This window comes from Liolophura sinensis, chromosome 9 (genome assembly GCF_032854445.1).
Source record: "Liolophura sinensis isolate JHLJ2023 chromosome 9, CUHK_Ljap_v2, whole genome shotgun sequence".
Lineage (NCBI taxonomy): Eukaryota > Metazoa > Mollusca > Polyplacophora > Chitonida > Chitonidae > Liolophura > Liolophura sinensis.
The window spans coordinates 30,320,159-30,346,170 of record NC_088303.1 but is presented as its reverse complement, the minus strand read 5'-3'; the positions used below and the strand labels follow the sequence as shown (position 1 = coordinate 30,346,170).

Below are 26,012 nucleotides of genomic sequence, written 5' to 3'. Positions count from 1 at the left end.
AACCTGTTTATACTTGATCGCCTTTCTGGTTAAAGGTGTGTTGGAGGCCGTAAACCTTCCTCCATGTATTCCCATCGATTGACCTGAAGTGACATTTATGGAATACCGAGCGGTTTTCTTCTCACAGCAGGTGGCGCTAGTATGAATTGGGACTTGCCCGTCACAAGTCTTTTGTTTTACGACCCCAAACATGTTGCGTGTAGCGGTATTATCTGTGACGTATTTGGTCTACCCATTGTGACATTGCGCTGTTTACGCTGTAGTGGAATGCCCAGTGTCATTCAAATGACGTAATATGTCCCACTTCGGACTTTTATCGGTATTCCATTAGTTTACACCATTAAGAAGTTAACTACTCATCTAAGTACAGCTTTGGGGGCGCGATAAGTCAATGAACGGTTTACTGCAGCTTTGTAAAACAAGTTTCATCAGTATTGCCATTTTGTAGCCTATCAGTATAGTCATGCGATCATTAATACATAAAAAACAAACGTCTCAGCGATATAAATCAATGTAGCGTTTCCACTGTGATCGATATCTGATCACTTACAACAAGATGAATTTGATCTCATTACACCCATGTCGTAGCCAGCTAAGTTTATATTCTATCCGTTAGCGAAATTCAGTAAGATCCAAAAGATTACAGCAAAGAAAATCCATCTATATGGAATCTATATAGGGAATATCTGTACAAGTAGTTCTTAGTGCTTTGCATAGACTGGAGAACAATCTTACGTAGTTGTTGGCAAACAGTGGTGGCGTATTTAAACCGTGTGCTACGGCTGAATTGTTCACCGATCTACGGTTCGAGTTACGCGTACATGAGAAATCCGGGTAGGAATGCATTGATATTTGAAGTGGTCAGACTGGTTAAGCGAAGCAACTGGAGTGATCAGAACAGTACAAAAACACTGGAAGCCATTTCGTGAGAGTCCACAATAGGGCAGGAACTCTGCCTGTCTGGAGGCATAGGGAGAGAGAGCGGACAAAGTTGGAAGGGGGGCGGGGGTCATATATTGTTTGTTTACTCAAGCGAGTCGGCCAGAAGTCGGTGACATAGCTTCAGAGGGCTACATGTCCCACCCATATGTGAATTCAAACAACGCGAGTTACCGACCTGTAGACAGCACCATTTCTGCTATGCCATCTAAAAATTATATCACTGAAATGGAAAATAAGCAATGCCTGAAATTCAGCAAAGTCTCTGTCAAGCTGGGAGAGGCTCAGATTCTTCACGATGTGACCGGTTGTGCAAAAAGTGGCGAGGTTTTGGCTATCATGGGACCGAGTGGTAAGTTGTTGTTGTTGGCTATCGAGCTTGGGCATCGTATGAAACAAAGTATATTCAGGGTTAATGTGTGAAAAGAGAGAAAGATTTCTTATACCTCGTTATAGTTAAGACTTTAGTTATAGTTCAGAGTATGCAGGTCGCTCTGAGAAATAACTTAAAATGCATCGTCGATAAACATCAGTTTTTCGGCCATTATTTTGTCATCGTCAGGATTATTTACAAGGCAACAGCTGTTTGTTGGGAGCTCATATACATGTGCATTTATCTTTATAGTGAAATGAAATCACTATTAAAACAAAGCAGCTCTATCACACAATAGCGGTAACAATAGTTGCCCCATCTGCTCCCTGGCATGGTAAAGTTAGCACAAGATTCCAAAACAACATGCCAATGGGCAACAAATACATGTTGTGCATCTGTGTTACGTCTATTACAATGTCCCGTGAATGACATTCAGTGCCATTAAAGTTAAAGACGCTCTTTATGCACAATTTTGCGATTTACTTGCTATCTAATTCCTTCCACAGTTCATCCAAAAAATACAAACAGGGGCAGGGATTTATGGACAGCATTTTGTCCCAGCTTTACATGTATTGCCAGTGTTGACCGTGTGCAACTTGACACGGTGTCAAAAATGCCTTTTGAAAAATGGATATTATTTGGAAGACACACGGCCTTACGTACATTATTAGGTGTCAGAGGTTAAACAAATAGTGCTAGTCGCAGACGTTCTGGAATGGAGATGAATCGACAGTAGCTTGTTCAATCTTTACATTTAGGGCCATTTTCAGTCGTCCTTCTACTTGCAGGCGGTCAACAGTGGGGTTTGGTGGGATCAAAATATAGTGCAAGACGCCGACGTCCTGGAATGGAGATTTAATGTAAAGGCTGGTTATCTTTCAAACAAACCGGCCCCGATAGCAAGGTTGGTAGAGCGTTCGTTATCGGGGACATTCACGGGTAATTGTAATACATGTAACACAGATGCACAACATATATTCATTGCCCAGTGGAATTTTGTTTTGGATTCGTGTGTTAACTTTACCATGCCAAGTTAAAAGTTAATCTGTCACAAGATGCAGCACGAGTTGCATTCTGGCGAGTATATGATGTAGAATGTTGTACTGGAATCCATGGAGCTCTTGAACTTAGGCTTGTGAACTGTATTTACTGTTCACTAGAACACTGACAATTCTCTTAACACGATCAATGTTTGCCAGAGACGCATTTTAATTCCTTTCCTGGAGTGGCCTGTGTACTTTACTGTATGAAGTTAATCAGAAAATCGGATGGAGTTTTCTGTTGTAAATATTCAACTAAATATATGTACGTTAAGATAGTCAAACAGATTAGTTGAACATGTTATTGCTTTAAGCTAATTTCATCGATTAGTGTTTTACCATAATCAACTGACTTTGGTCGGGTCTGTCGATCAAGGCAATTAGAGGGAGCTCGATGCAAACCATTGGATTTCCTGCAGTTTCGAACTTATTCAAGACCGTAGACAGTCGCATATTTGCCGGTTTACTCGCGCCATCACGCTTTACTCGCTTACACACGGCGCTGAAAACATTCTCTAAATAACGTAACTCACGGCCTCATTTGTGTTTTGTTGACGTTCACAATTTATACATGTTGTGCACATTGTTCTGTTGCCTGTAACAATAATTTCTTGTCATTATCAGCCGTAATTTTCTGAATATCGTCCAATGTTGTTCATTCCCCTATACTGTACATTTTATTTTTCACATTGTCTGCTTGCCGCTGACTCATATAAGCAAAGTGCCCGGATGCCCGCCGTCTCGAACTGGGATATGAGCTCACAGTTGAGATAATGTAGACAGTTGGGCCAGAGATAAATCACGTCAGTTCTCAACCGCTATTGTATAATTGAATTCGGGAGTTCATAGAGAAATAAAGGTCATTTCATTGAATAGTCGGTTTTTCACCATGGGTATCTGTATCAGTAGGTATAAGCGAAAACAAGGCAGCACGGTCCACTTCACAACTCCCCTGATTTCTTATGTGATATTCTCATATTTCGGTTTATACTTTGACAGGATCCGGAAAGACGACCCTTCTCAACAGCATCTCTGGACGAATCAAAACAAACTCAGGTGAAATAACTCTGGGAGAGGTTCAGTTGGATAAGTTCATCAGACGGCGCCTGAGCTATGTCCTTCAGCATGACATATTTTTTGCAAATTTGACAATGAGAGAAACTATTTACGTAAGGTTCCTTTTAACTTTATTTCCGGTATGTCCGTATCTACAAATTTTATTCTTGCCACAGTATGACTGAAATACTGCCGAAATGGCATGAGGTTGAAATTATTCAAATTTCACTCAAATGTACGTAAATATAACTTACATTTCAATGCTTATTTTGTAAATAAAACGAGTCGCTGTAAATCAGTCTCTGGGTACCTTAAATACAGTTATAACGGCTTGAATTTTATTTTGATATAAATATGGAGGTTAATTAGCTTCCGTTTAACGCATCTTTATCGTAACCAAAAAAGCACAATATCTTAGTTTTCCAACATGGGGCGTGATATCGTGTCTCATTTCGGTGTGTGCTTTTATTTGGCGATAGTCAGAAACCTTGTATCGATACATTAGCTTTTGATACGTCCCCGCCATTAGGGGGAGCGTATTATGTTATAGCGATTTTGTTCGTCTGGCAGTCCGTCTGTCCGTCCGTATTCGTGTCCGGGCAATTCCAAGAGTTTTAATTTTGGTGGACACATACATAGATGTATCGCGACTCACATTTGTCTATTTCCGCGGTTGTCATGATAAGCAGATTGCCCTTTCCTTATGTATACTATATAAACAGATATGATTTCGTGTCCGAACAACAACTCCAACTGTTTTCCACGCACGGTTCTAATTTTTGGTGGATACATAGATACACAGATGACGGCGTGTCACGACTCACATTTGCTCATTTCTGCGCTTGCCATGGTTACCAGATTGCCATTTTCCTATGTATACTATATATATTCGTGTTCGGCCTACAGCTCCGACTGTTTTCCACACAGAGGTTTTTTTGGTGGACACATAGATATACAGATTTTGATGTGTCACGATTCACATTTGCCAGCCTTATGGCCATTTTCCTTATATATATACTATATAAGCAGAAGGGATTTCGTGTCCGGGCTACAACTCTCAACTGTTTTCCGCATAAAGTTTTTATTTTTGGTGGATACATTTTTCCACCGTGGTTGTCATGGCAACCACACACCTATCATCAACACCCACAACGATTGCCCCCAGGGGTTATACTCACCACAATGCTGCTGGTATTCTTTTCTACATTTCAAACAAATGCATTTGTTGCGGTGCATGTTGGTTCACATGAACTCTTGTTTTTTTCCTTTATTGCAGTTCGCGGCAATGCTAAAACTACCCAGTGATATGCCACGTGCGGAGAAGATGAAAAGAATTGATGACGTTGTGGACGCTCTCAAAATGAGGTCATGCTTAGACACGGGTAAAATTAAAAACTTCACAACATCATTAGGAATCTAGACGTCAAAGCTGACATTCGCATGCTTGAAGTCAACCATAATGGACGTTTCGGGCCTTATTTCTACCCAAAAAAATTGCTTCGGTCTGTCAATGGGATTGTTCATAATAGAAAAATGTATACAAAAATGCCTTGCAAATGAGCAGACAGTTTTGCAGAGAATTCAACGAAAGGTAACTTTTGAAACATAACAGTGTATGTATTGGTGAACGTAGGGGTTATTCTATGTATCAGTACAAGAAAAAGCCTAATTCACAGAAAATTGAGCCATTCAGTAAACATTATGCAAAGGAATCAAATCCTCTCTCTAATGGCAAAAAATCTCTCGATCAGTTGTAGGCAGTGCCATTGTCCGAGGTTTGTCCGGTGGAGAGAGGAAGAGAGTGAACATAGCTTGTGAACTGGTGATGAATCCCGATATCCTGCTACTGGACGTAAGTCAATTGCCAACAGTCTGTCCACTGATTTACAATCCAGAAATCCAGCTACTAGACGTAAGCCATTTGCCAACAGTCCTCTAATTTACAATACTGATATCCCGATACTAGACGTGAGCAAGTTGCCAACAGTCTGTCCACTAATTCTTAATCCTGATACCCTGTTACTAGATATAGGCTAAGTACTAGAAGTAAGTTCTGGTTTAATGACGCACTCAAGAATATTTACACGGCGGTGATCGCGTTTAAGGGTGACTGAAAGAGAACAGATTCTGGTGAATGTCATTGCTCTTCTCCAAGTACCACAAAATCTTGTCTTATAACCCCAGACAAACGAGCAAAAGCTTGATTCGAGCACACTACTGTACCTCAGTGGTTAGGGGCAGGTCTTAAGTTTTAAGTGAGGCGCTTTTGCGGGATGGAGAGTGCACACTGATGTATTTATTGACTTTTGAGCTGTTATGTCCATTTGTTTTTAAAGTGTTCATATGAATGTTATTCGATGTTTTTCAGGAGCCCACATCAGGCCTCGACTCGTACACTGCCCACACTTTGATGATGCAACTGAAAGAATATGCCACTTCATTGAATAAAATCATCATCACAACAATTCATCAACCTTCAAGTCAAATCTTTTACTCCTTCAACAAACTGTTGCTAATGGCCAAGGGTCATGTAAGTATTGGCTTTATTAGGGAACACGCAGCGTCTGTTTTGATTTCAGACGCTATGCGCCTTGTTATGCATGTATGTGGTAACTTAGTGTTAATGATTAAGCCGAGTCAATCATGCAGACGCCGAGTCAATCATGCAGATGCTCAGAAAATGGCGTGTTAGTTGTATAGCTTCATTACTCAAAGAAAAGCTGTTCTTATTTACCAGAGGACTCAGGTGTAACATTTCTGCCAAACGTTATAGCCGTCCAACACTCCCTCTGTTTATTGTGGATAGCCTGGTCTCATTGCCTATACTGTCCATTGATCTGTCACACAGCGTGACATTGTTCAAGACCGTAATGGTTTTGTCACTGGAGCTATATAGATGTTTCCTGTATACCTGTGGTACATTTCAAGCCTCCTCCAAGAGGATTGCAAATACATATTAGTTTGTCGAAACATTGAAACGTCAAACATGCATTTTGATTTCACTATGCCATTGCTTCATGCATAGCGACATGTAATTATCTCCAAATTTGTTCCCTGCAGATTTACCTGTGCATTTCAGATATATACCCACAACATTATTGTTTAATGAAGAAAATGAGGAAAGATATGCCCAAATAAAATTAACAAAAAAATTCTTTGGAAATTTTATCTTACTCACAAACCGATCTATATTTTGCTTATTTCCCGTCAATGTTAGCGAATATCCGGAGAAGACGTCATCCAGGGACATACCGGGAACGCGCTACCAGCTTAGCGCCCACAATTTCGGGTCTCCCTCAAAGTTGTTTTGAAAGCTATTACACCATAGCAGTCTACTTAATTTCGGAACCCCAAGTATGCATACACACATTCCTAATTTCCGTGCTGGGCCTTAGGAGAACTAGTTATGTTTACGCCCCAAGAAGAAAGGTGAAAAGTTTTTTGTACGTTTATATTGTAAGCCACATCCTAAACTCCAAAATAAGAAATAAAAACCAAGCGTTTTCTATATCCTTTAAGGAACAAAAATATTAGAGCATTTCCCCTTGACCTGTTCCAGCATGTCTGAATTGCCTGAGCATGCATACGACCGATGTGGGTGTGACTTCGATTTGTTGAGAAGACATGATATGATACTTTTCTCAAATCAGCTGATGAAAATGTGTTGGATCTGCGGTGTAATCATCTTCTAATGTCACAAAGAAAAACATATCATTAAACTTGTCCTTAGATCATATTTTTTTCTGAATTAAGCAAAGTAACTGTTTTTTTTATTGGAGTAATGCATGTTCGTCCCACAGTCTACCCAATTCCTATTTTGGGGAGGCCTGTTGGTCGAGTGTTCTAGACAGTTGACCTGAATTTTGGTGCCCGACTCAAAGGTCGCTGGTTCGAAACCAGCGTAAAGTGTAGTCCCAATAACGATAATTTTGTCACTTAAAATCCACTTCTTAAAAGACATCTATATTAGTCTGAAAATGGCTTTTTCTTGAAAGTGAATAAGGTATTTTTTAGCTCCAGGTTATAGCTGCAAAGCAGTTTTATTTACTCCTGACCTGTTTTGTTTTCTTTTATCTGCAAGTGGAATATTGTCTCGTTCACTTTTCTATCGAAATGGGCATCGTTTTCCAGGTTGTATATTTTGGCGAAGGAAAAGACGTTTTATCGGCATTTGAAAAGATTGGATTTAAGTGTGCACAGAATTACAATCCGGCAGATTTCATACGTAAGTTGTACATAACACCATTTATTTAACCCATTGTTTGTGAGTATTTTGTAGGTATACCAAATCCCCAGCCCAACCGGCGAGAGTTAGATTCGATCTTTCAACCTCACAGATCATGTATACTAGTTGATTTTTGGTAGAAACCATTACCCTGCTTATGTTCGACTCTAAAAATTTTCAGCTGTTACCAGTTAAAGTAAGCCAGTGATTATGTCAGTTGTCTAATGGTAATTAAGTTTATTAATTAGTCAGGAATTAATTAGATTTTCCAATTACTTTAGGGCCAGTCTAATATTCAGAGGGGCTCAGTGGCTAGTTATTTGCTTACAGAGGTAAAGGGCTGGATATATTATGGTAAAGTGAAGGAGCTATTCATATTTGATCAGGCTAATTATTCGCTTACATAGGTAAAGGGCTAGATATATTATGGTAAAGTGAAGGAGCTATTCATATTTGATCAGGCTAATTATTTGCTTACATAGGTAAAGGGCTAGATATATTATGGTAAAGTGAAGGAGCTATTCATATTTGATCAGGCTAGTTTTTTGCTTACAGAGGTAAAGGGCTAGATATATTATGGTAAAGTGAAGGAGCTATTCATATTTGATCAGGCTAATTATTTGCTTACAGAGGTAAAGGGCTAGGCATATTATGGTAAAGTATAGGAGTTGTTGATATTTGATCTGACTAGTTATTTGATTACAGAGGTAAAGGGCTAGGTATAGGAGTTGTTAATATTTGATCTAGCTAGTGTTATGCTTACAGAGGTAAAGGACTAGACGTATGGTAAAGTATAGGAGTTGTTAATATTTGATCTGGCTAGTTTTTTCCTTACAGAGGTAAAGGACTAGATATATGGTAAAGTATAGGAGTTGTTGATATTGGATCTGGCAAGTTTTTTGCTTACAGAGGTAAAGGGCTAGGCATATTTTGGTAAAGAAAAGGAGAAAAAATATACTTTTGAAATATTCTTGAGTACGGCGTAAACAGCGACACATAAATAAATACTTTATTGTGTAGCTTACTAGTGATTCATGTACACAGCTGTAGAGGGCCAATCAGATAATTAAAGGTTCAGCCTCTGGCTTACAAATAACCTGTCACCGTTTTCCTCTCACAGTTCAGACAGTAAACAGTAACGAAGAAGATCTAAAACTGATTTTAGAAAAGACAAAATCGACGAAAGACAGGTAGGTGATCTAGTTAATGCGACGGTACACGGATATGCTGTTGAAATGAAATAAATTCTAAAGTCTTCTTCTGCGTAAATCAGTTCTCTATATAAACATAAATGACCCTAATTATGTCTTCAGGGGAACACGTTACGTTGATACGCCTGGACTCTTGTACGAATGCATCACTTGTTAGAGTTGGGTTAAATACAAAGTAAAAGTAACAAGAAAGAAGTAAAACCAATTTTGCAATGAATATCTGCGAGTGTAAATTTAAGAAATAATGACTCTTTATTGAGCCATTTTTGTTGATTTTAGACCTGTAAATGTGGAAGAGTTGAAATTTTAGAACGAGACGCCTGTGGCGTCCGCTGTCAACACCTGCTTGAGGGCGTCATGGAAAGAACCATACGCCCACAAAGCGGAAGGGCAAAGCAATTAGCATGAGTTTGTTATCGTCTGCATTAATGAATTTGTGGCCTGAACATGTGTGATAACCCCCGTACTTTGAAATGTTGTCGTCCAAGGTGGAGTTTTGTGACGCGAGTCGTGACACAGATATGTTCGGAAGCGTCTCTCAATTTAGACCCATTGACTTTTAGCCTTGCATGTAGTAGGAAAATCCAAAGTATAATAGAATACCCCATATATACGTAGTTAGGAGGCACCATTAAGTAAATGGCAATACGTGAACATCTTACATGCTAAATTATGAATGAAATCCTAATTGTTTTCTTTCAGATTAAAGGACAATCCAGATAGTGGGGTGAACAAAGCTTTTGTCCCTGATGAAGTACCCAAAATTAAGTTTAGTTTAGGCTCAGAAGTTAAAAAGTCAGAACTAGATTCCGGAAGGTACCGATGGGTTGGTAAGATATGATGTTAATTCAGTGCTGTTGTGATACTGTAGCCAGAAATAAACTTAATAAATCAGTTAACACTTTCAATAACAAATGAAATCTCATGGAAACGTTTCCTAACCTGAAAGTAATGCATGTTCTACAGCCGATTTTTGTCATATGTTTTTCTGAGAGCTAAGAAGCTTACATCTAAGCAGGCAACCTGCGGATGGTCGTGGGTTTCCCCCGGGCTGTATCCGGTTTCCTCCCACCATTATGCTGGCCGCCGTCGTATAAGTGAAATATTCTTGAGTACGGCGTAAAACATCAAACAAATAAATAAATACATCTAAGCAGGAGAAGTCGTCAACTAATACGGCCGCCATGTTATCAGTTTTAACCAGTCGGGGGTGAGTTATTATTTTAACAAGAGAACGCAACTATTTCCGCTGACGTCACGTGAACCCTATTTTACCTCTTTGCCATTTGTATATATAATGTTTTCGGTTAATCTTACTTATTGTACCTCATGGCCTCGGAAGAATACCGGATTAAAACTTGATTTATAGAGTTACGAAGCAATTCAGAACAAAATGGCTGAAGTAAGATAGGTTTGTTTCCACCCCTCTGCTGAAATAATTATGTTAGATTTTTTGTTTTCTTTTTCTTTAATAATACTTTTTTTAGCTTGCATTTAACAAGAACAAACAAATCAAAACTACAGCTTTACTTAACAACGTCAACTAACAATGTCAACTGGCCATGATAGGTTTAGATTACAATTGGCTACCAAATTATAAACATCATACAAAACTGCCAGCTCCCACGCATGGATACGTTGACAATGTGTATAGCAGTCCCATGTATGTGTGACTCCAAAGAGAAACATCCGAAGAAACATCCGTAATACTCCGAAGAGGAACTGACACCCATATAGACCGAGCAAACTGTCCCCAGGATATACGATACTAAGGTGATGATTTCACATTTACAATTTAATATCCTATCCAATCCTTATAGCAGCGCATCAAAGACATTTTTTCTGCTAAGTGACCGTTGCTTTATTTTTCCACTGTATTTTTAACACTGGAAATTTTATAGCATAACGCTTATGAGTAAAATCTGAATAATCTGATGGTCACCAAAAACACGTGTCTCTGAACAGACGCTAACAGCCAGTATCACCTACGATATCTTTGCCTGTACAGCCGGTACCAGATATATGTGTGTGTATGTACATTCCAGATCCTGAAATGGGAATTGCCACACAACGTCAGAAGGACAACGAAAGGCACCGCACGGGACCAAAGTGGCCCTCTTCATTCTGCACTCAGTACAGGCTGTTAACCTGGCGACATTTTCAATTATCGAGGTCGTATTTCTTGTCAAAGTTGGAACTGTTCCAGATGATAATGTTCTCCTTGATAGCAGGGGCACTGTGGTTTCAAATAGACAGGACTGACGTCACGGTCAGGGACACTTTAGGTTTGGTAAGTAACACTGCTGACGAAACTCCCATCCGTCCAATCAAGTTGTGAACCATCCACATTTGAACCATTCTGTTTTGGACGAAACCTCCAGCTAAGTATTCAAGTTTTGAACCATGTTCATTTCATCCATCTTGTTTTGAACGGAACCTCAAACCATCCAAGCAAGCTTTGAACCATCTAGTTTTAAACGAAAACTCCAACCATCTGATCAAGTTTTGAACCGTCTGGTTTTGAACGACACCTTCAACCATCTGATCAAGTTTTGAACCGTCTGGTTTTGAACGACACCTCCAACCATCTGATAAAGTTTTGAACCGTGTGGTTTTGAACGACACCTCCAACCATCTAATCAAGTTTTGAACCGTGTGGTTTTGAACGACACCTCCAACCATCTGATAAAGTTTTGAACCGTCTGGTTTTGAACGACACCTCCAACCATCTAATCAAGTTTTGAATTTTCTTCTTTGGAATATCCACTAGCTTTAGAGGAAATACAGTTAAAAACAGTCCGACAGAAAGTTTCCTGATATTGTTCATGAACAGTTCGATTACACACCCATGTAAACTCTTATAACTGTTAAACAGCATTTTTATCCAACGCTCTGAACGACGTCCACATACATTCATGTGCACTGCAATCTTTATAAACCTAGACTGAATATAATGAATCTGTACTATACTGCATTCTACAAAGAAAAAAATCGCAAAAGTCGAAGAATTCGAATTATGGAAAACATGTTGCTTGAACTGCGATGTATAATCATTTGGGTCTGACTGTTTATCTGTTTGTTACACTATCATCTGATGTTGATAACATTTTGTGCGCAAGTTTACTTGATCAAACCTCATATCCAGTTTCGAAACTCGACCGATCATTTGATCAGATTTGCATACTAGTATGTAATGAATTTTATGATTCATTAAACTCTATGCAAAAGAACTGCTTCAAATATTTGCCGATGTTGATCAAATTTTGTGAGCAGATATGATTTTCTATATTTAGCTTGGGATATGAAAATGTCTAGTATTTTCCGCTTGTTTCAGATTTTCTTTTCCTGTGGATACTGGAATATCCGCCCGTTACTCTCGTCTGTAGCATCATGTAAGTATCACATGTAGATTGGCATGCTGGCGATTATCTCCATACCAGCTTTTCTCTATGATGATTGGGAAAATGATACCGGTACCATGTTTTTAGATGAATAATTGGGACCTCCGTGGCCAAGAGGGTTACCACGCCAGCACGGCGCAATGTCCCAATGTCCCAGGACCTTCTCATCAATGCGGTCATTGTGAGTTCAAGTCCAGTTCATACTGACTTCCTGGGGCCTCCGTGGCTCAGTCGGTTAGTGCGCTAGCGCAGCGTAATGACCCAGAAGCCTCTCACCAATGCGGTCGCTGTGAGTTCACGTCTAGCTCATGCTGGCTTCCTCTCCGGCCGGAAGGTCTTCCAGCAGCCTGCGGATGGTCGTGGGTTTCCCCCGGGCTGTGCTTGGTTTCCTCCCACCATAATGCTGGCCGCCGTCGTATAAGTGAAATATTCTTGAGTACGGCGTAAAACGTCAATCAAATAAATAAATAAATAAATAAATACTGACTTCCTCTCCGGCAGTAAGTGGAGTAGGTCTACGAGCAACCCGCAGATGGCCGTGGGTTTTCCCATTCAGATGACGTCATAACTGGCTTTTTATGGTCAACGCCGTATTTTTTGATGGATATGACGTTGGATGAAGCCACACTAAGCCCCGCCTTTCGCCGTGCACCTAGCAAACCTCCAGACTCAAGGATTTAAGCACGCCACCTCATTTGCCATGGGCCATCATTAAATTTAAGGTCCAACTATTTTATTTTCGCTTAAATGGAATATTTATTTATCATATAGTTCTTGTAATGGTCAACTGTGGCCGAAAATGACCTCCGGACACATAAATGTCCCTTCGACTTCTACTAACAACATTGTGGTGTCTTACGCATTACTTTCTGTTTTTGTAGTTCCTGCGGAAATGCCAGTTATCAACAAAGAACGAGCCGCCGGCATGTATCGGTTATCCGCCTATATCTTGGCAAAAATGACCAGTGAACTCCCCTTGGTGATAACCTTCCCTACCGTGTGTTATCCCATTATTTACTGGATGGCAGGGTTGAACTCTGATGTATCAACGTTTTTCGGAAGCCTTGGAGTTACGTTGATATGTGCAATGGTAGGACAGGTAAGTTCATCTTTGACGTTTACAATATACATTGTAAGCATTCTGCAATCTTTTGAACATTTCTTTTTTCAGTTACCGGAAGGACTATAGTTTATCTAAATTAAACGTTAAGATCCATTTTTAACAATTTTTATAAATATCAGAAATTGCTTAAAATATTCAACTATATGTAGGGAAAGACAGACTAAAGGGTTATTTTAACTCGACAATTCAAAGATCAAGATGATAATCGTGGGGTTGATTGTTGGTATATGAATGAAAGGGAGAATTTTACCACCAGATTCAACTAAGTGTGTGAATGAAATACAGATAGTGATACAGCTAGGCTGCACAAAAGAATGGCCTAACAGGGAAATTTAAAAGAAGTTTCTCCTTCCTTGCTGGAGCCATGAAGGCTACAATATAGGAATCTGTTTACGTGCATATTGCTTAGAATTTCTTTATTATTTATTTGATTGTTGTATGAAGCCATGTTCAAGAAGTTTTCACTTATAAAAGGGTGGTCTGTTTAATGGGAGGAGAATCCCGAACTCACATTTGATAAGTTAGTCACAAACTTTACGACAGGTGGCGAACATGTATGAACACTTATAAATTGATGCCCTAATTCGCAAACATAACACTTAGTGCTGGCTTGCTGTTAATACCGTGTATGTGTAGGATAGAGTTAAATGCTATGTGCCATTTGATATGTACAGACTGGATCCTGTTCACGCCGTGGCAATGGAACTGATGATTGCTTTTAACATTCTTTGATTAGTAATACCAGCATGAAACACTTAGCCATCAAGTATGTACTCCGAGGTTCTTGCATCCGTACTTAATCCCCAGTCATTGCATAACTGCCTAAAGATTTTCTTGGAGGTCTACACTTAGGGCTATGGCAAACGTACAAAAATAGAAGAAAACTTAATTCAAATTGGTTTTATCTTTAACATACCACAACATAATTCAGTAAATTTTTAGTAATATTAGATATTTTGCTGTGTCCATTAAAAATGGTCGTTCTATTGTTGGTAAAAACTTGTTTTTGTCTGGTGTTGTCAACAGACCCATCCACTGCTGTTGTAAAACTGCATACACAGAGATTTATCGATCTTAACTCGGGCATGTTACACCAAAGAAACTGTTGCAAAGAATATGTGATCGATCAGTGGTTGGCCTAATTCAAAGCCACGAGAGATGGACTGGTTCGATGGACTTGCTTTGCATGAAACATTTCATAAAATATTTATTATTAATCATTCAAAGCGCGTAAATAACTCCATTTATTTCGAAAAGGACCGGAAATAACAACGCTACACTGATTGGTTTCGTTTTAGGATTTTGTGACAACTATACATGTTTAAATTGGGTTCGATTTTAGTGTGTAAAAGGAAACAGGAGTGATGCTAATTGGTTAAAAGCCTTATACATAGACTGTCCTAGGTTAATTACGCTGTCTAGGTTTCACTGTATTAAACAGAACGATTTTTATGTGCATCACAGACCTGCAAATTACGTCTGTATTTGCCTATATTTGTTTATTTGATTGGTGTTTTACGCCGTACTCAAGAATATTTCACGTATTCTACGGCGGCCAGCATTATGGTGGGAGAAAACCAGGCAGAGCCCGGTGGAAACCCACGACCATCCGCAGGTTGCTGGAAAACCTTCCCACGTACGGCCGGAGAGGAAGTTCAATTCACAATTCACTGGACCTCAATTCACAGCGACCGCATTGGTGAGGGGCTCCTGGGTCATTAGTGCGCGCTAGCGCGCTAACCAACTGAGCCACGGAGGCCCCTATTTGCCTTTATGTTAAACATGGTCAACCTTTAAAACGTTACGCGATTCCATCCCACCTTAATGCTGGTCGCCGTCATAAAAGCAAAATATTCTTGAGTACGGCGTAAAACGCCATTCAAATAAATAAATAAACAAATAAATAAATTTAGAGCGTTACACGTGATTCGTTAGTCTACATAACCCTACGAATACTTATGTTTTCAGAGTGCTGGCTTTTTGATTGGAGCAGCCTTCAATCGGGTTGATTTTGCTTTGACAGCCGCAAGTCTTTACTTCCTGACATGTCTGTTACTCGGTAATGTTGTCCCTTATCTTTGTATAGTCATAATGTAGCCTTGTCATATCAATGGCATTTCCTGACTCGTACTTTGTCCGGTGTATTTGTTCTAAATTTTTCCTCAAATACAAACGCAGTGTTTATTTCATGTCTGTCCTATATTACCCAATAATCAGCGGCAATAATAGAATACATTACACATCACTCAGATAACAGACTTTTTATTAAATTTAACACATTATTCTCTTTTGAGAGCAGCTAAAATTTAGAGCCGAAAAAAAATCTTCAGTTTGTCTATCAATTACCTGAAAACTGCGTAACTTTACTTGGGTCTAATTATACATACATGTATCTTTGTATATCATTGGTTTGTAGGTGGATTCTTTACCCGTACTATGCCGTTTTGGTTAGAGTGGTCCAGATTTCTGTCAGTGCATTATTACGCTTACAGAGCCTTCGTCATTCTGGAGTTCACCGATGGTTACCCAATCCGGTAAGGCCTGTAGAGTATGATGCTGACTGTTAAACATATTTTCTGTTATATATTATATGCAGTGATGTGACCTGAAGTTGGCCAGGTATATTACACATGTAGGCTAAATTCTTGATCGTAAATCGATGCTGATTGTAAAACACTAAGATTCGGATTCTAGCCGAAGAAATTGAAAGCTATTATAGTCGAAACTTACAATAAAAAATTATAATATGGTCCACCCAGTTGTAAATATTTACAATTGTTAAGTACAAGTACTTTTATAGAGTATTATTTAATATTTTTTCGACTTGGTTTGCGAAGACGTGCAAGTTTGAGCAATCTTTTTGTTTTGTGTGTGTGTGTGTGTTTTTCATATGTTGTTCAAGTTAGCTGCTGAATCATTATAATGTAAAACTCTTCTGAAAATGAAGGCACGAAAAGTTACTAACTGGTATATTTTCCATTTATAAACACTATGTTCTACTCAAATTTGACCTTATGTGGCTATCATAACCACGAAAAGTTACAATCACTTTCCAGTTTCTAACTTTCCAGTTTCTTTGTGCAAACGGTGTAACTTTTTAAAGTTATTGATTGTAAAGTCATCTGTGGGGTTAAAAGTTTATTGTACCGATCAGTTTATCAAGATATAACACACTGGTAACTGGATTGTTATGTTGGACTTTACCAACCAGTTCAAAACAAAAGTGTGATCACGCCGTTATCGACCGGTAACAGATCAGTTACCAGCTGCAAAAGGTAGGCATCATATACAACGTGGAATTGTTAAGTAACTTGACAGTTTATTACTGAAAAAACTGATTGTTTATCGACCAAGTTGTGACAATATGAGCGATGTTAAGCAGAAATCATTTGGTGCTGCGAGGAAATACTCGGCTTGATTTTAACTTGGAGTTTGCGTATGTAATTTGAGTGATATAGTTTACTCTGTCAAGACATCTATAAAATGTTCAGCGCATAACCAAATTTAAAAATGATGAAAATTTCCAGTTTCACCGATTCTCAGATAAACATGATCCAGACGGCGGCCTCGTGTAACAGGGGGGTTCTGCAGAGGACCCACATATACATGTAGCTGGCGTCTTCGAGTGGTAATTCTCAATGCAACTGACCATTGAGGATCCGGGCTTGAATCCTGTCACGGCCAGCTGAGGCTTTCAGTATTATAAAATTAGTGTAAACGGAGAATATACAGTTGAACCATAACTGTACTAAAGAAGACAATGCAGAGATACATGCACAATAGATAAACTTGAGTTGGAGGAATTTATAGTGCAGTATTAAACCTCTCATGACGCTGATCGATCCCGATGGTTCAGTTAGTAGAGCGTCTGCTTTGGCGACAGTAGACGGTCAATCCAAAGTCGGGTCACAGTTTGTTATAACTACCTGGCTTGGCGTTCAGCATTAAGGGGGTAGTGCAGCGTCTAGTTGACCCGTATCAGTGTAATGGTTTGGGCGGGGCAGCTTACTTGCCTTTGGTAAGTCGTCTCAGTGAAGCAGCACTAGATTAACGGCCGGTGGAAATCCATCCTGCAACAAGGAGGCACATTACATGCATTACATTCTTCGTCGTCTAATGTCGACGTTAAGCCCTAAACTCTCATTAACTTGCATGACCCTGCGCTACAGTTGTGTGCTCAAACGACCCAAGCTTATGGCCTATGTACCTTCAAACTGTTGCTTGTTCATAAGTACCCAGTAAGTAAGCTAGCTGAAAAAACAATCCTTAAAGTATAACGGACAATCTGTCTGGAGAAGAATAATTACGAAAAGCCTATACTTTTTGCCCGTGTGGCTTCTTGGATGTGACCATATTGGCGGCATTTTAATTCCTTTTTCGAACAAAACGTGCTGAATCGATTTGGAAAGAAAGACCTATAAAGAGAATATAAGCTCTGTAATTGCTTTTGTCCCTTGAAATTAAATGACCGGCCATATTAAACTACAACATTCAGCTTGGACAAACTATATTGAAAGGATAGACTAAATCCTGTCTACCAATGCGGTCGCTGTGAGTTCAACACCAGCTTATGCTGGCTTCCTCTCCGGCCGTACGTGGGAAGATCGGTCAGCAACCTGCGGATGGTCGTGGTTTTCCACCGGGCTCTGCCTGGTTTCCATCCACCATAATAAGTGAAATATTTTTGAGTACGGCGTAAAACACCAATCAAAAAAAAAAAGAAAAAAAAATCTTATCTTAACTGAGAAATCACGGAAGATCTGCTGACATTTTCGATGTAGCCTTGAGCTAATGTTATGGTTTTTCTTCATTTTGCTCGTCAACTGAAAATAATCATTGCTTTCATGGCCTAACTTGTGCACTGAATGTACACTGTATAGCCGGACGAGATCAACTTTTCGTGGTTTTACGCACCAAAACACTATGTTCGCGTTAGGGCATATATAGTTGCTGTTCTGTGACAAATATAGGGAAGTGATTCAGTTGTGGACTACTGATTAACAACAAAAGTAATCATGGTAAATCATATCTCGTACTGATATTCAGTTTTATGATAGAAGTCTATGCTTAATTGATTGAGTTTCAAGATTGATCTGTATTGGTAAAGAACCAGTGTTTATTTATTTGTTTTCTTGACTAAAATGTGAAGGCAGTGCGATCAAATCACGATAATGGTACCTTGTATGGTATAAGGTAGCACCAGTGCAGAAATATGTATGGTGTTTTCTGATTGGATCATCATAGCCAAATTATTGGTGAATATATGCGAAGACGTGATTTATTTATTTATATATTCGATTGGTGTGTCACGCCGCACTCAAAAATTTTTTACATATACGACGGCGTCCAGCATTATGGTGGGAGGAACTGGTCAGAGCCCAGGCGAAAGACATGACCATCCAAAGGTTGCTGCAGACATTCTCACTAACGACGGGAGAGGAAGCCAACATAATCGACAGGGCTCCTGGACCATTGTATCCGAGGACTACCGAAGACTTAAATGTATTTATTGACTGATTTATTGATTGGCTTATTTATTGATTGGCTTATTTATTTGATTGATGTTTTGCGCCGTTCCCAACAATATTTCACTCATACGATGCCAGAACCATGGTGGGAGGGAGCCGGGCCCGAAGACTTGCATCAGTTCCACAATAATTAGACAATCGTATACCGCTATTACAATAAGACTTTGTTTCTTTCGCTTCAGGTGTGTGAGCACAGACACTTCTCCTTTGAGTGCATGTGACAGATTGCTGACGAATGGGACTTTCCTTAACGAAACTGCAATTATTCAGTCAGCAGCAGTGTTACATGACGAAGGTATCCGAGCGCCACTGTATTGTTATCTGTTATCTTTGTTTGCCATGGTAACATTGTTCAGAGTTTTGGTTTATGTTACTTTTCTGCTTTGTCGTAAACCAAAATAAAACATTTGTATCTGCGAAACAATGTCATTTTTACAACTGTACATAAATCTAAACGTTTGTTTGCAAAATATACTGTAACTTCTTTATTGCTTGAGAACATTAAATAAACATTAATACATTTTGGGGTTGCATGCCGCCCTCAAAAAGCTTTCACTAGACAACTCTCTGGTGTGTTGTTGTAGAAACAACTGTTACTGCATTGTTCATCATGCCAGTCCACCTTGCAGTGAATGAGTGAATGCTTGGTATTTAAGGTCATATTTAACAATTTTTTCAGTTATATCTCAGCTATAACGACACCATATAGTGCATTTAATGTGCCTCCTTGTCGCTGAACAGATTTCCATCGCTTTTTTCTTTGCCTGGTGCTTCTTCACTGAGACGACTTACCGAAAGCTCTGGTAAGCCACCCCACCAAATCCATAATACTGATATGGGGACAACCAGTCGTTGCACTTCCCCTTATTATCGAACGCCAAGTGAGGAAGCTACAACTTCCTCTTTTACGGCCTTAGGTGTGACCCGACCACGATTGACCCTAGATCTACCACCCCGAAGCTGACGCTCTGTGAACTGAGCCATCGGGGTCCGGTTAGGTTACAATTGATGTAGCCTACACATATCCCCATTAACAAATTCTGGCGTTACATGCTGTCCTTATCAAGCTTTCATTTGACAACTCTCAAATGTGTTCATGTAGAAACTGGACGACATCCTGGACAAAATCACATATCCTCAACGACTATAACGCCATGCATACAGGTGCTAGTACATGACCATTATGTCAGTCCGCCTTGGAGGGTAAAAGGCCAGTGATTCATTCTCACAAATGGTAATACATCACATAATACAGTCGTAAGTAACTGCAGTTCTGCACGGTGTAGCCTAGTTTCTTAACGAACGTTTATTTTCTGACGAGAACAAGTTTCAGCAACCTGTTCCAATGTTCATTTGTCTGTTTGAGAGTCTTAAGTCTTTTACTTATTTATTTGGTTTTTAACTGGCTTTAATTGATTTTGACGCCGTATACTCAAGAATATTTCACTTATACGACGGCGACCAGCATGCGCTATGGAGTAAAGAACCCAGGCAAAACACGGGAGAAAACCCACGACCATCCACAGATAGCTGATGGCTTTTCCACCACGTATATATGACCAAAAACACGAAATTGATACAGCATGAGCGGGACAGCGATCGCAATGGTGAAGGCCATTGTGCTCCGCTAGCACGCAAACCACTAGGCCATGCACGGAGGCCCTGTCTGTTTTTATATTGCTCGCACTACAACTTGAAACTGAAATTTCTCCCTACAATTTCTAACCCGTGCAGCGAGAGACACACTTATAGCCACACCTACCCTACGTGTCATATATGTAAACCTTGACTTTCTCCAGATGGACATAGCTTTGGTCATAATATTTACATTCCATGCCATACATTAACTTCTGGAATGAGATTCCCTCCTAATTTTCGACACAGGTAGACTGGACAAAACATGGCTGTATCATATTATGCTGTAGAATACACTCTAAGAAACTTGACCGTAGACAGTTTAATTAGGAACCCGCTTATTGCGGATTTCACTCGAGCGTAAGTGTTCCCCTTGACCATGCGTGCGTTCGTTTTCTTTGTGCACCCTTCCGTATCAAAGACTGACATAGTTTCTGGCGACGTGTAGGCACGTCGCTCGTGCCAAGGTAATCTTCTGGCCCAGCCACGCCCTGGGGAGGACTCATTAGTGGGGTGTCCTGGGGTACACGCCGTGCCCACGCCAGGCACCCACTTCGAACACGAAAGGTCTGTCGTGAAGTGGCGACTACTATCTGAGTGAGCAGCTTGGAATAGGCGGCGCATCAGGACGTCAACTGCATTGGCCATGTGTCAGACGATTGACAGCAGCTTGTTAAATTCAAATCACAAAGCCAAGTGCAGTGTAAAATTGAGTCTTGGCCGCTATAGCACAACAGTGGTATTTGAACAGAAGACATTTTGAGACTGACTACGGATTTACAGGCGTGAATTTTATATTAGACCAAATCATATTTTAAAGCGAGACTTGCATGCTATCAGGTAGATGGCGTGTCAGTCATGTAACGCGAAATCACGCTGACCAAATCATATTTTAAAGCGAGACGTGCATGCTATCAGGCCGATGGCGTGTCAGTCATGTAACGCGAAATCACGCTTTAGAGCGACATATACAGGTTATCGGATAGATTCGTGCTGATGTGTCAACCTAATTTTTTTTAATTAAATTCACGTTGCGAACTGGAATTTCACATTACACCAATTCCTCAACCTTTTCACATATGATAGAGCAATTTTCAGTGCAATTTATACACATTTTTACTTTGATATTGGGGACAAAACTATATTGGTAGAATCGGCCAATTTCAGGGCTTCACAAAATGTACAATATTATTAATCTACACAGAATAATGCCTCCAGAATTTGCTTGAATAAACATCTTGCAAACATGCCAACAGGTTGAAGAATTATAGTACATACACTATAGAATGTATTTTGCATCACAGCTAATGTTAGACTAAAACTCAATATTGCTTTGTGTTAAACAAGCGCCAGAGCTAAAGTAAAAGAGCGGTATAGTACTTTAAATTTATTGTTCTGTGCAAAACAGTTGATTAGGAGCCTCTCACCATGGCCGACCGGCCCTGATAGCACAGTTGGTAGAGCATCCGCTTCAGGAGAGTTAGAGCCTGGGTCAATCCTGGGTCGAGTCATGGCATGAAGCATGAAGGGGATAGTGCAACGACTGGTTGACCCGTATCAGTATAATGGCTCTGGCGGTGCGACTTACTTGCCTTCGGTAAGGCGTCTCAGTTAAGCAGCACAAAGAGCGGTGAAATTCTGTCCTGCAATAAGGGGGCACAATACATGCACCCTAAGGCTTCCTTCGTCGTCATATGACTTAAAGATTGTTAAGTATGACGGTAAACCCCAAGCACTCACTCACTCACCAAGGCGGTCGCAGTGAGTTCATACTCATGATGGCTCCTCACTGAAAAGGGTCAAAACTATCAGAAAAACTAGGATCAGATGTAACCCTGATATTCAGGGTATAGACAAGACCAACTCCAAATATTAGGGTCACTTATCAAACCCTATAATTTAGGGTTACGCGACCCTAAAAATTAGGGTTGACCTACCCCATGAATAAGGGCGACATAATCCTAAAATCTAGGGTTACTCGGCACCATTAAATAGAATGAGTGAGAGCTAGGGGTTTAACGTCGAACTTAACAATTTTTCAGTCAAAGGACGACGAATGAATCCTAAGAGTGCATGTAAAGTGCCTACTTGTTGCAGGACAAATTTCCACTGCTCTTTTATCTAGTGCTGTTTCACAGGGTTGATCCTGGAGCTACCGCTTACTAAGACGACGCTCTACTAACCGTGCTATCGGGGTCTCTGATCTACTGATGTAAATTTTAGAGTCAAATGGAAAAACTTGCCTGTGTTTGCAACCCTAAAAATGAGGGCCCCAAATATATAGAGTCAGCGTTTCAACCCTAAAAATCTGTCTTGCTTAGAACAATGAACCTCGTTGTTAGCGTGAAACAATTCGACCCTTATTTTCCGATCCTATATTTCAGGGTCAGTTTGCCTGCGACCCTGAAAAATTAGGTCAAGCTGACCCTAAAATTTTGACAGTGTACCATTATGAAAATAACGGCCCGTTCGTCGGCTTCATATTGTCATCTACATTAACATATAGCTAAGTCCTCTGATCAGAGCAATGACCAGTTATCACAGGGTTGTTACGTAACTTATGGACCGTTCTCTGTTCAGGACCTTTACATTCTCAGTCTTACTCAGTGCCACAGCAAACGGGAAAAGAATGGAATGGCGTTGATACCAATATAACGCTGTGCATAGGCTATATGACACAAATTTTGGAAGTATTTTCAAGACAGTATAACTTATTTATTTTTTTGATTGGTGTTTTACGTCGTACCCAGGAATATTTTACTTATTCGACGGCGGTCATCTTTATGGTGAAATGAAACTGAACGCAAACATTTTAACTGTTTATAGATTAAACTATTAATTTTTAAATTTAAGGTACTTGTGTCTGTGTGTCTGTTTTCATTTTCTCTTTTTTATAATAAAATTATAAATAAAAAATAAAATTAGTCTGGCTGGATGTATATCCTAAAAAACACCATGGTTATTGAGCTCTAAATATACAACAGAGAAATTACACGCCCTAAATCCCATAGACTTGTGTATGTATACATGGGTTTAAACGTCGTACAAGTTTTCAGTCATATGACGTCGAGGTGTGTATGCAGATACTGTGTCTTCCTATGGTAAGTGTAACCCATGTCGCCAAAACGCTGCCATGCCGAAGGCACCAGTCATGACACTCCACCCAGCCACATTATAGTCCTGTTTCCTTGCTCTAATCTCTCAGCGCAGAGCGCCAAGCGAGGCAGCAACAAGTACCATTATTAAAATCCTTGATATGACCCGACTCGGGTTTGATTCCGGATCTCCCGACTTCCGAGGTGGAGGTTCTAACCATTGCCCTAAGCATTAGGCCGCCGAAGAGGTCCTCCAGTAGACGTGTGTGTGAAATTGTTTAGTCTGACTTGGACAGAATTCATTAATTGGTTAACGGCCTGTTTCACCACGTCATTTTGCTAAGCCCAGAGCTCATCTTCCTTAATAAACAAAGTATTTAAAGCTGAATGCAAACTTGGCTATAGCTCAAACTTGGCTTAAACTTTACTAATAGCTCAAACTTGGCTCAAACTTTACTAAATGCTCAAACTTGACTGAAATCATACTATTTCGTCATAGAGTCACCAGTTAAAATTTGTCGATTTACTGCATACATTTAAGAATGTATTTTGGATCACAGCTGAAGATAAGCTAAAGTCCGAAATTGCTTTGGGTGATATCAAGTCCTGAGTAAAACGTAAAACGGCGGTGTAATATTTTTAGGACAGCCTAAATAGAGTATCTAATATTAGTATTTGAGTATATGTTCTAGTATTTTTATTCCCCCCCCCCCAAATATGTTAATATATATATATATATTTCTTCCATATATGTAGGTCCCATAAGAAAAGCACATTGTGTACGTCATTTACGCACTAACTTTATTATCGTTCTAGTCATTGTTTGTCCTGTGTGCATAAGTAACCTTTGGCTAATGTTGATTTGTTTCAGCTAACCAACGTTAAATAAAGGTTTTTGACATTGAGATTTGAGTGTCCTCTGAGTATTCTTGTGTTTCCATTAAAGCTGTTCTTTGTTCTGGTATAAGCGACCGTTAAGTGCCAGGATATGCGGGTCGTCAAGGGTCAGACAACAGCATGTAGACTTCATTATTCTAGCGAAGACAACGTGGGTGTAGAATGTCCTTATAGTTCAGACAGGCATACGTAGAGGTGATCCGATAGTAGAATCGTTTTACCTATAGAGGGTAACGTAGACATCGATACCGACATATTTATATCTCCACCACTCACCGCTGGATGAACCCCCTGCCCTTCGTCGGGACACCCTAAAGGAATATCGACCGTAAATCTTCACGGCATTATGTCCGCGACAGCTGGTTGACATGCGGCCCAGACGACGGGGGTGGTGGGGGCGCTTCGACCACGAACCGCAATAGCTCATAGAAGATGTCTCTATGAAAGTGCGCAGTCGTAGGTTATACGTTGCTAGTCAATTGCGAAATGTGATGACAGAAAACACACGTATGATACCCACGATAGAATTAGAAAACGATAGGGAATAAACAATTTTATTACCTGAGAGTGCTGCTCAGTTTTTATTTAATAATAACAATAACTGACAAATTATTATTATATTTTATTATTTGATGTAGCAATATTTTGATTTTTTTTTTTCGAAAAGGAGTGTAAAAGTTTATACTGGTCTTTATTTTGTCATATATCTATGTGTCGAAACAGACGGCATTACAAAGCAAATTCCCAAAACGACATTTAACACAAACTAAAGAGTATATAGAGTACGAAAATAGAACGCAGTCATCAGAGAAACAGTGTTCAATGATGTTAGAAGACGCAAGGAATGCTCTAAGCGAATGGATGAAATCTATATTTAAATCGTGTGTCGTGCTATATTGTATAAGTTGTCGATAATACAACATGTATCTCAGTTGAGCTTTGATAGGAACTGTTCATATCTCCAACATGACGATCTACATGCAAGTCAACACGATCAATATACATTCCCTGACAGAACCAGACACAGTTATAAAGCAGAGTGCGAGAGATTCTGGATGCTCTGTACGTATTTACATGCTCTTACAAGAGAATTATATTTCTTTTAAATATAAAATTTTATACCTATTTATGGCCATCAATTTTTTCACTCTCAGTCGACTACTGTGCGTTAAATTTATGTTATCTTTTATGTTATCCCCGGACTATTATATTTATTTGACTGGTGCTTAACGCGTTTACCATTAATTTTTAGCTACATTTTAGTTGGCGGAGAGGTTTTTGGGTGGAGGAAACCAAAATTTCACGAGCAGACCATTTTGACATGCTATTGTTTATGAAGTACGAAATATATTCACTCTTTCACATGAAAGGTTTTTATTTTTTTCCGAAATGTTTTGATATTTGACATGTACTAAGTCCACGTAGATTTTAGACTTGTCAGCCGGTGACGACTTAATCAAAACCACCACGGTAAAACACGGTTAGTAGT

The 26,012-nt window shown here is 39.6% G+C and overlaps 1 protein-coding gene across 1 annotated transcript; it reads left to right on the top strand.

Moving 5' to 3' along the window:
- Positions 1–1,167: 1,167 nt before the first annotated feature.
- Positions 1,168–19,536, top strand: LOC135475778 (uncharacterized). Its single transcript, XM_064755717.1, has 15 exons — positions 1,168–1,291; positions 3,352–3,521; positions 4,685–4,790; positions 5,160–5,260; positions 5,777–5,938; positions 7,540–7,633; positions 8,754–8,823; positions 9,547–9,674; positions 10,890–11,134; positions 12,333–12,426; positions 13,127–13,344; positions 15,337–15,427; positions 15,785–15,902; positions 19,079–19,191; positions 19,481–19,536. Exons 1-15 carry the CDS (start codon positions 1,168–1,170, stop codon positions 19,534–19,536), a joined length of 1,890 nt encoding a protein of 629 aa, XP_064611787.1.
- The last annotated feature ends 6,476 nt before the right edge of the window (positions 19,537–26,012 follow it).

Coding starts and splice junctions, on each gene's coding strand:
- LOC135475778 (XM_064755717.1), top strand. CDS start 1,168: ATGGAAAATAAGCAATGCCTGAAATTCAGCAAAGTCTCTGTCAAGCTG. Junction 12,427..13,126: donor TTCTCATCAATGCGGTCATT/GTGAGTTCAAGT, acceptor CTGTTTTTGTAG/TTCCTGCGGAAATGCCAGTT. Junction 15,903..19,078: donor ACCGATGGTTACCCAATCCG/GTAAGGCCTGTA, acceptor CTTTCGCTTCAG/GTGTGTGAGCACAGACACTT.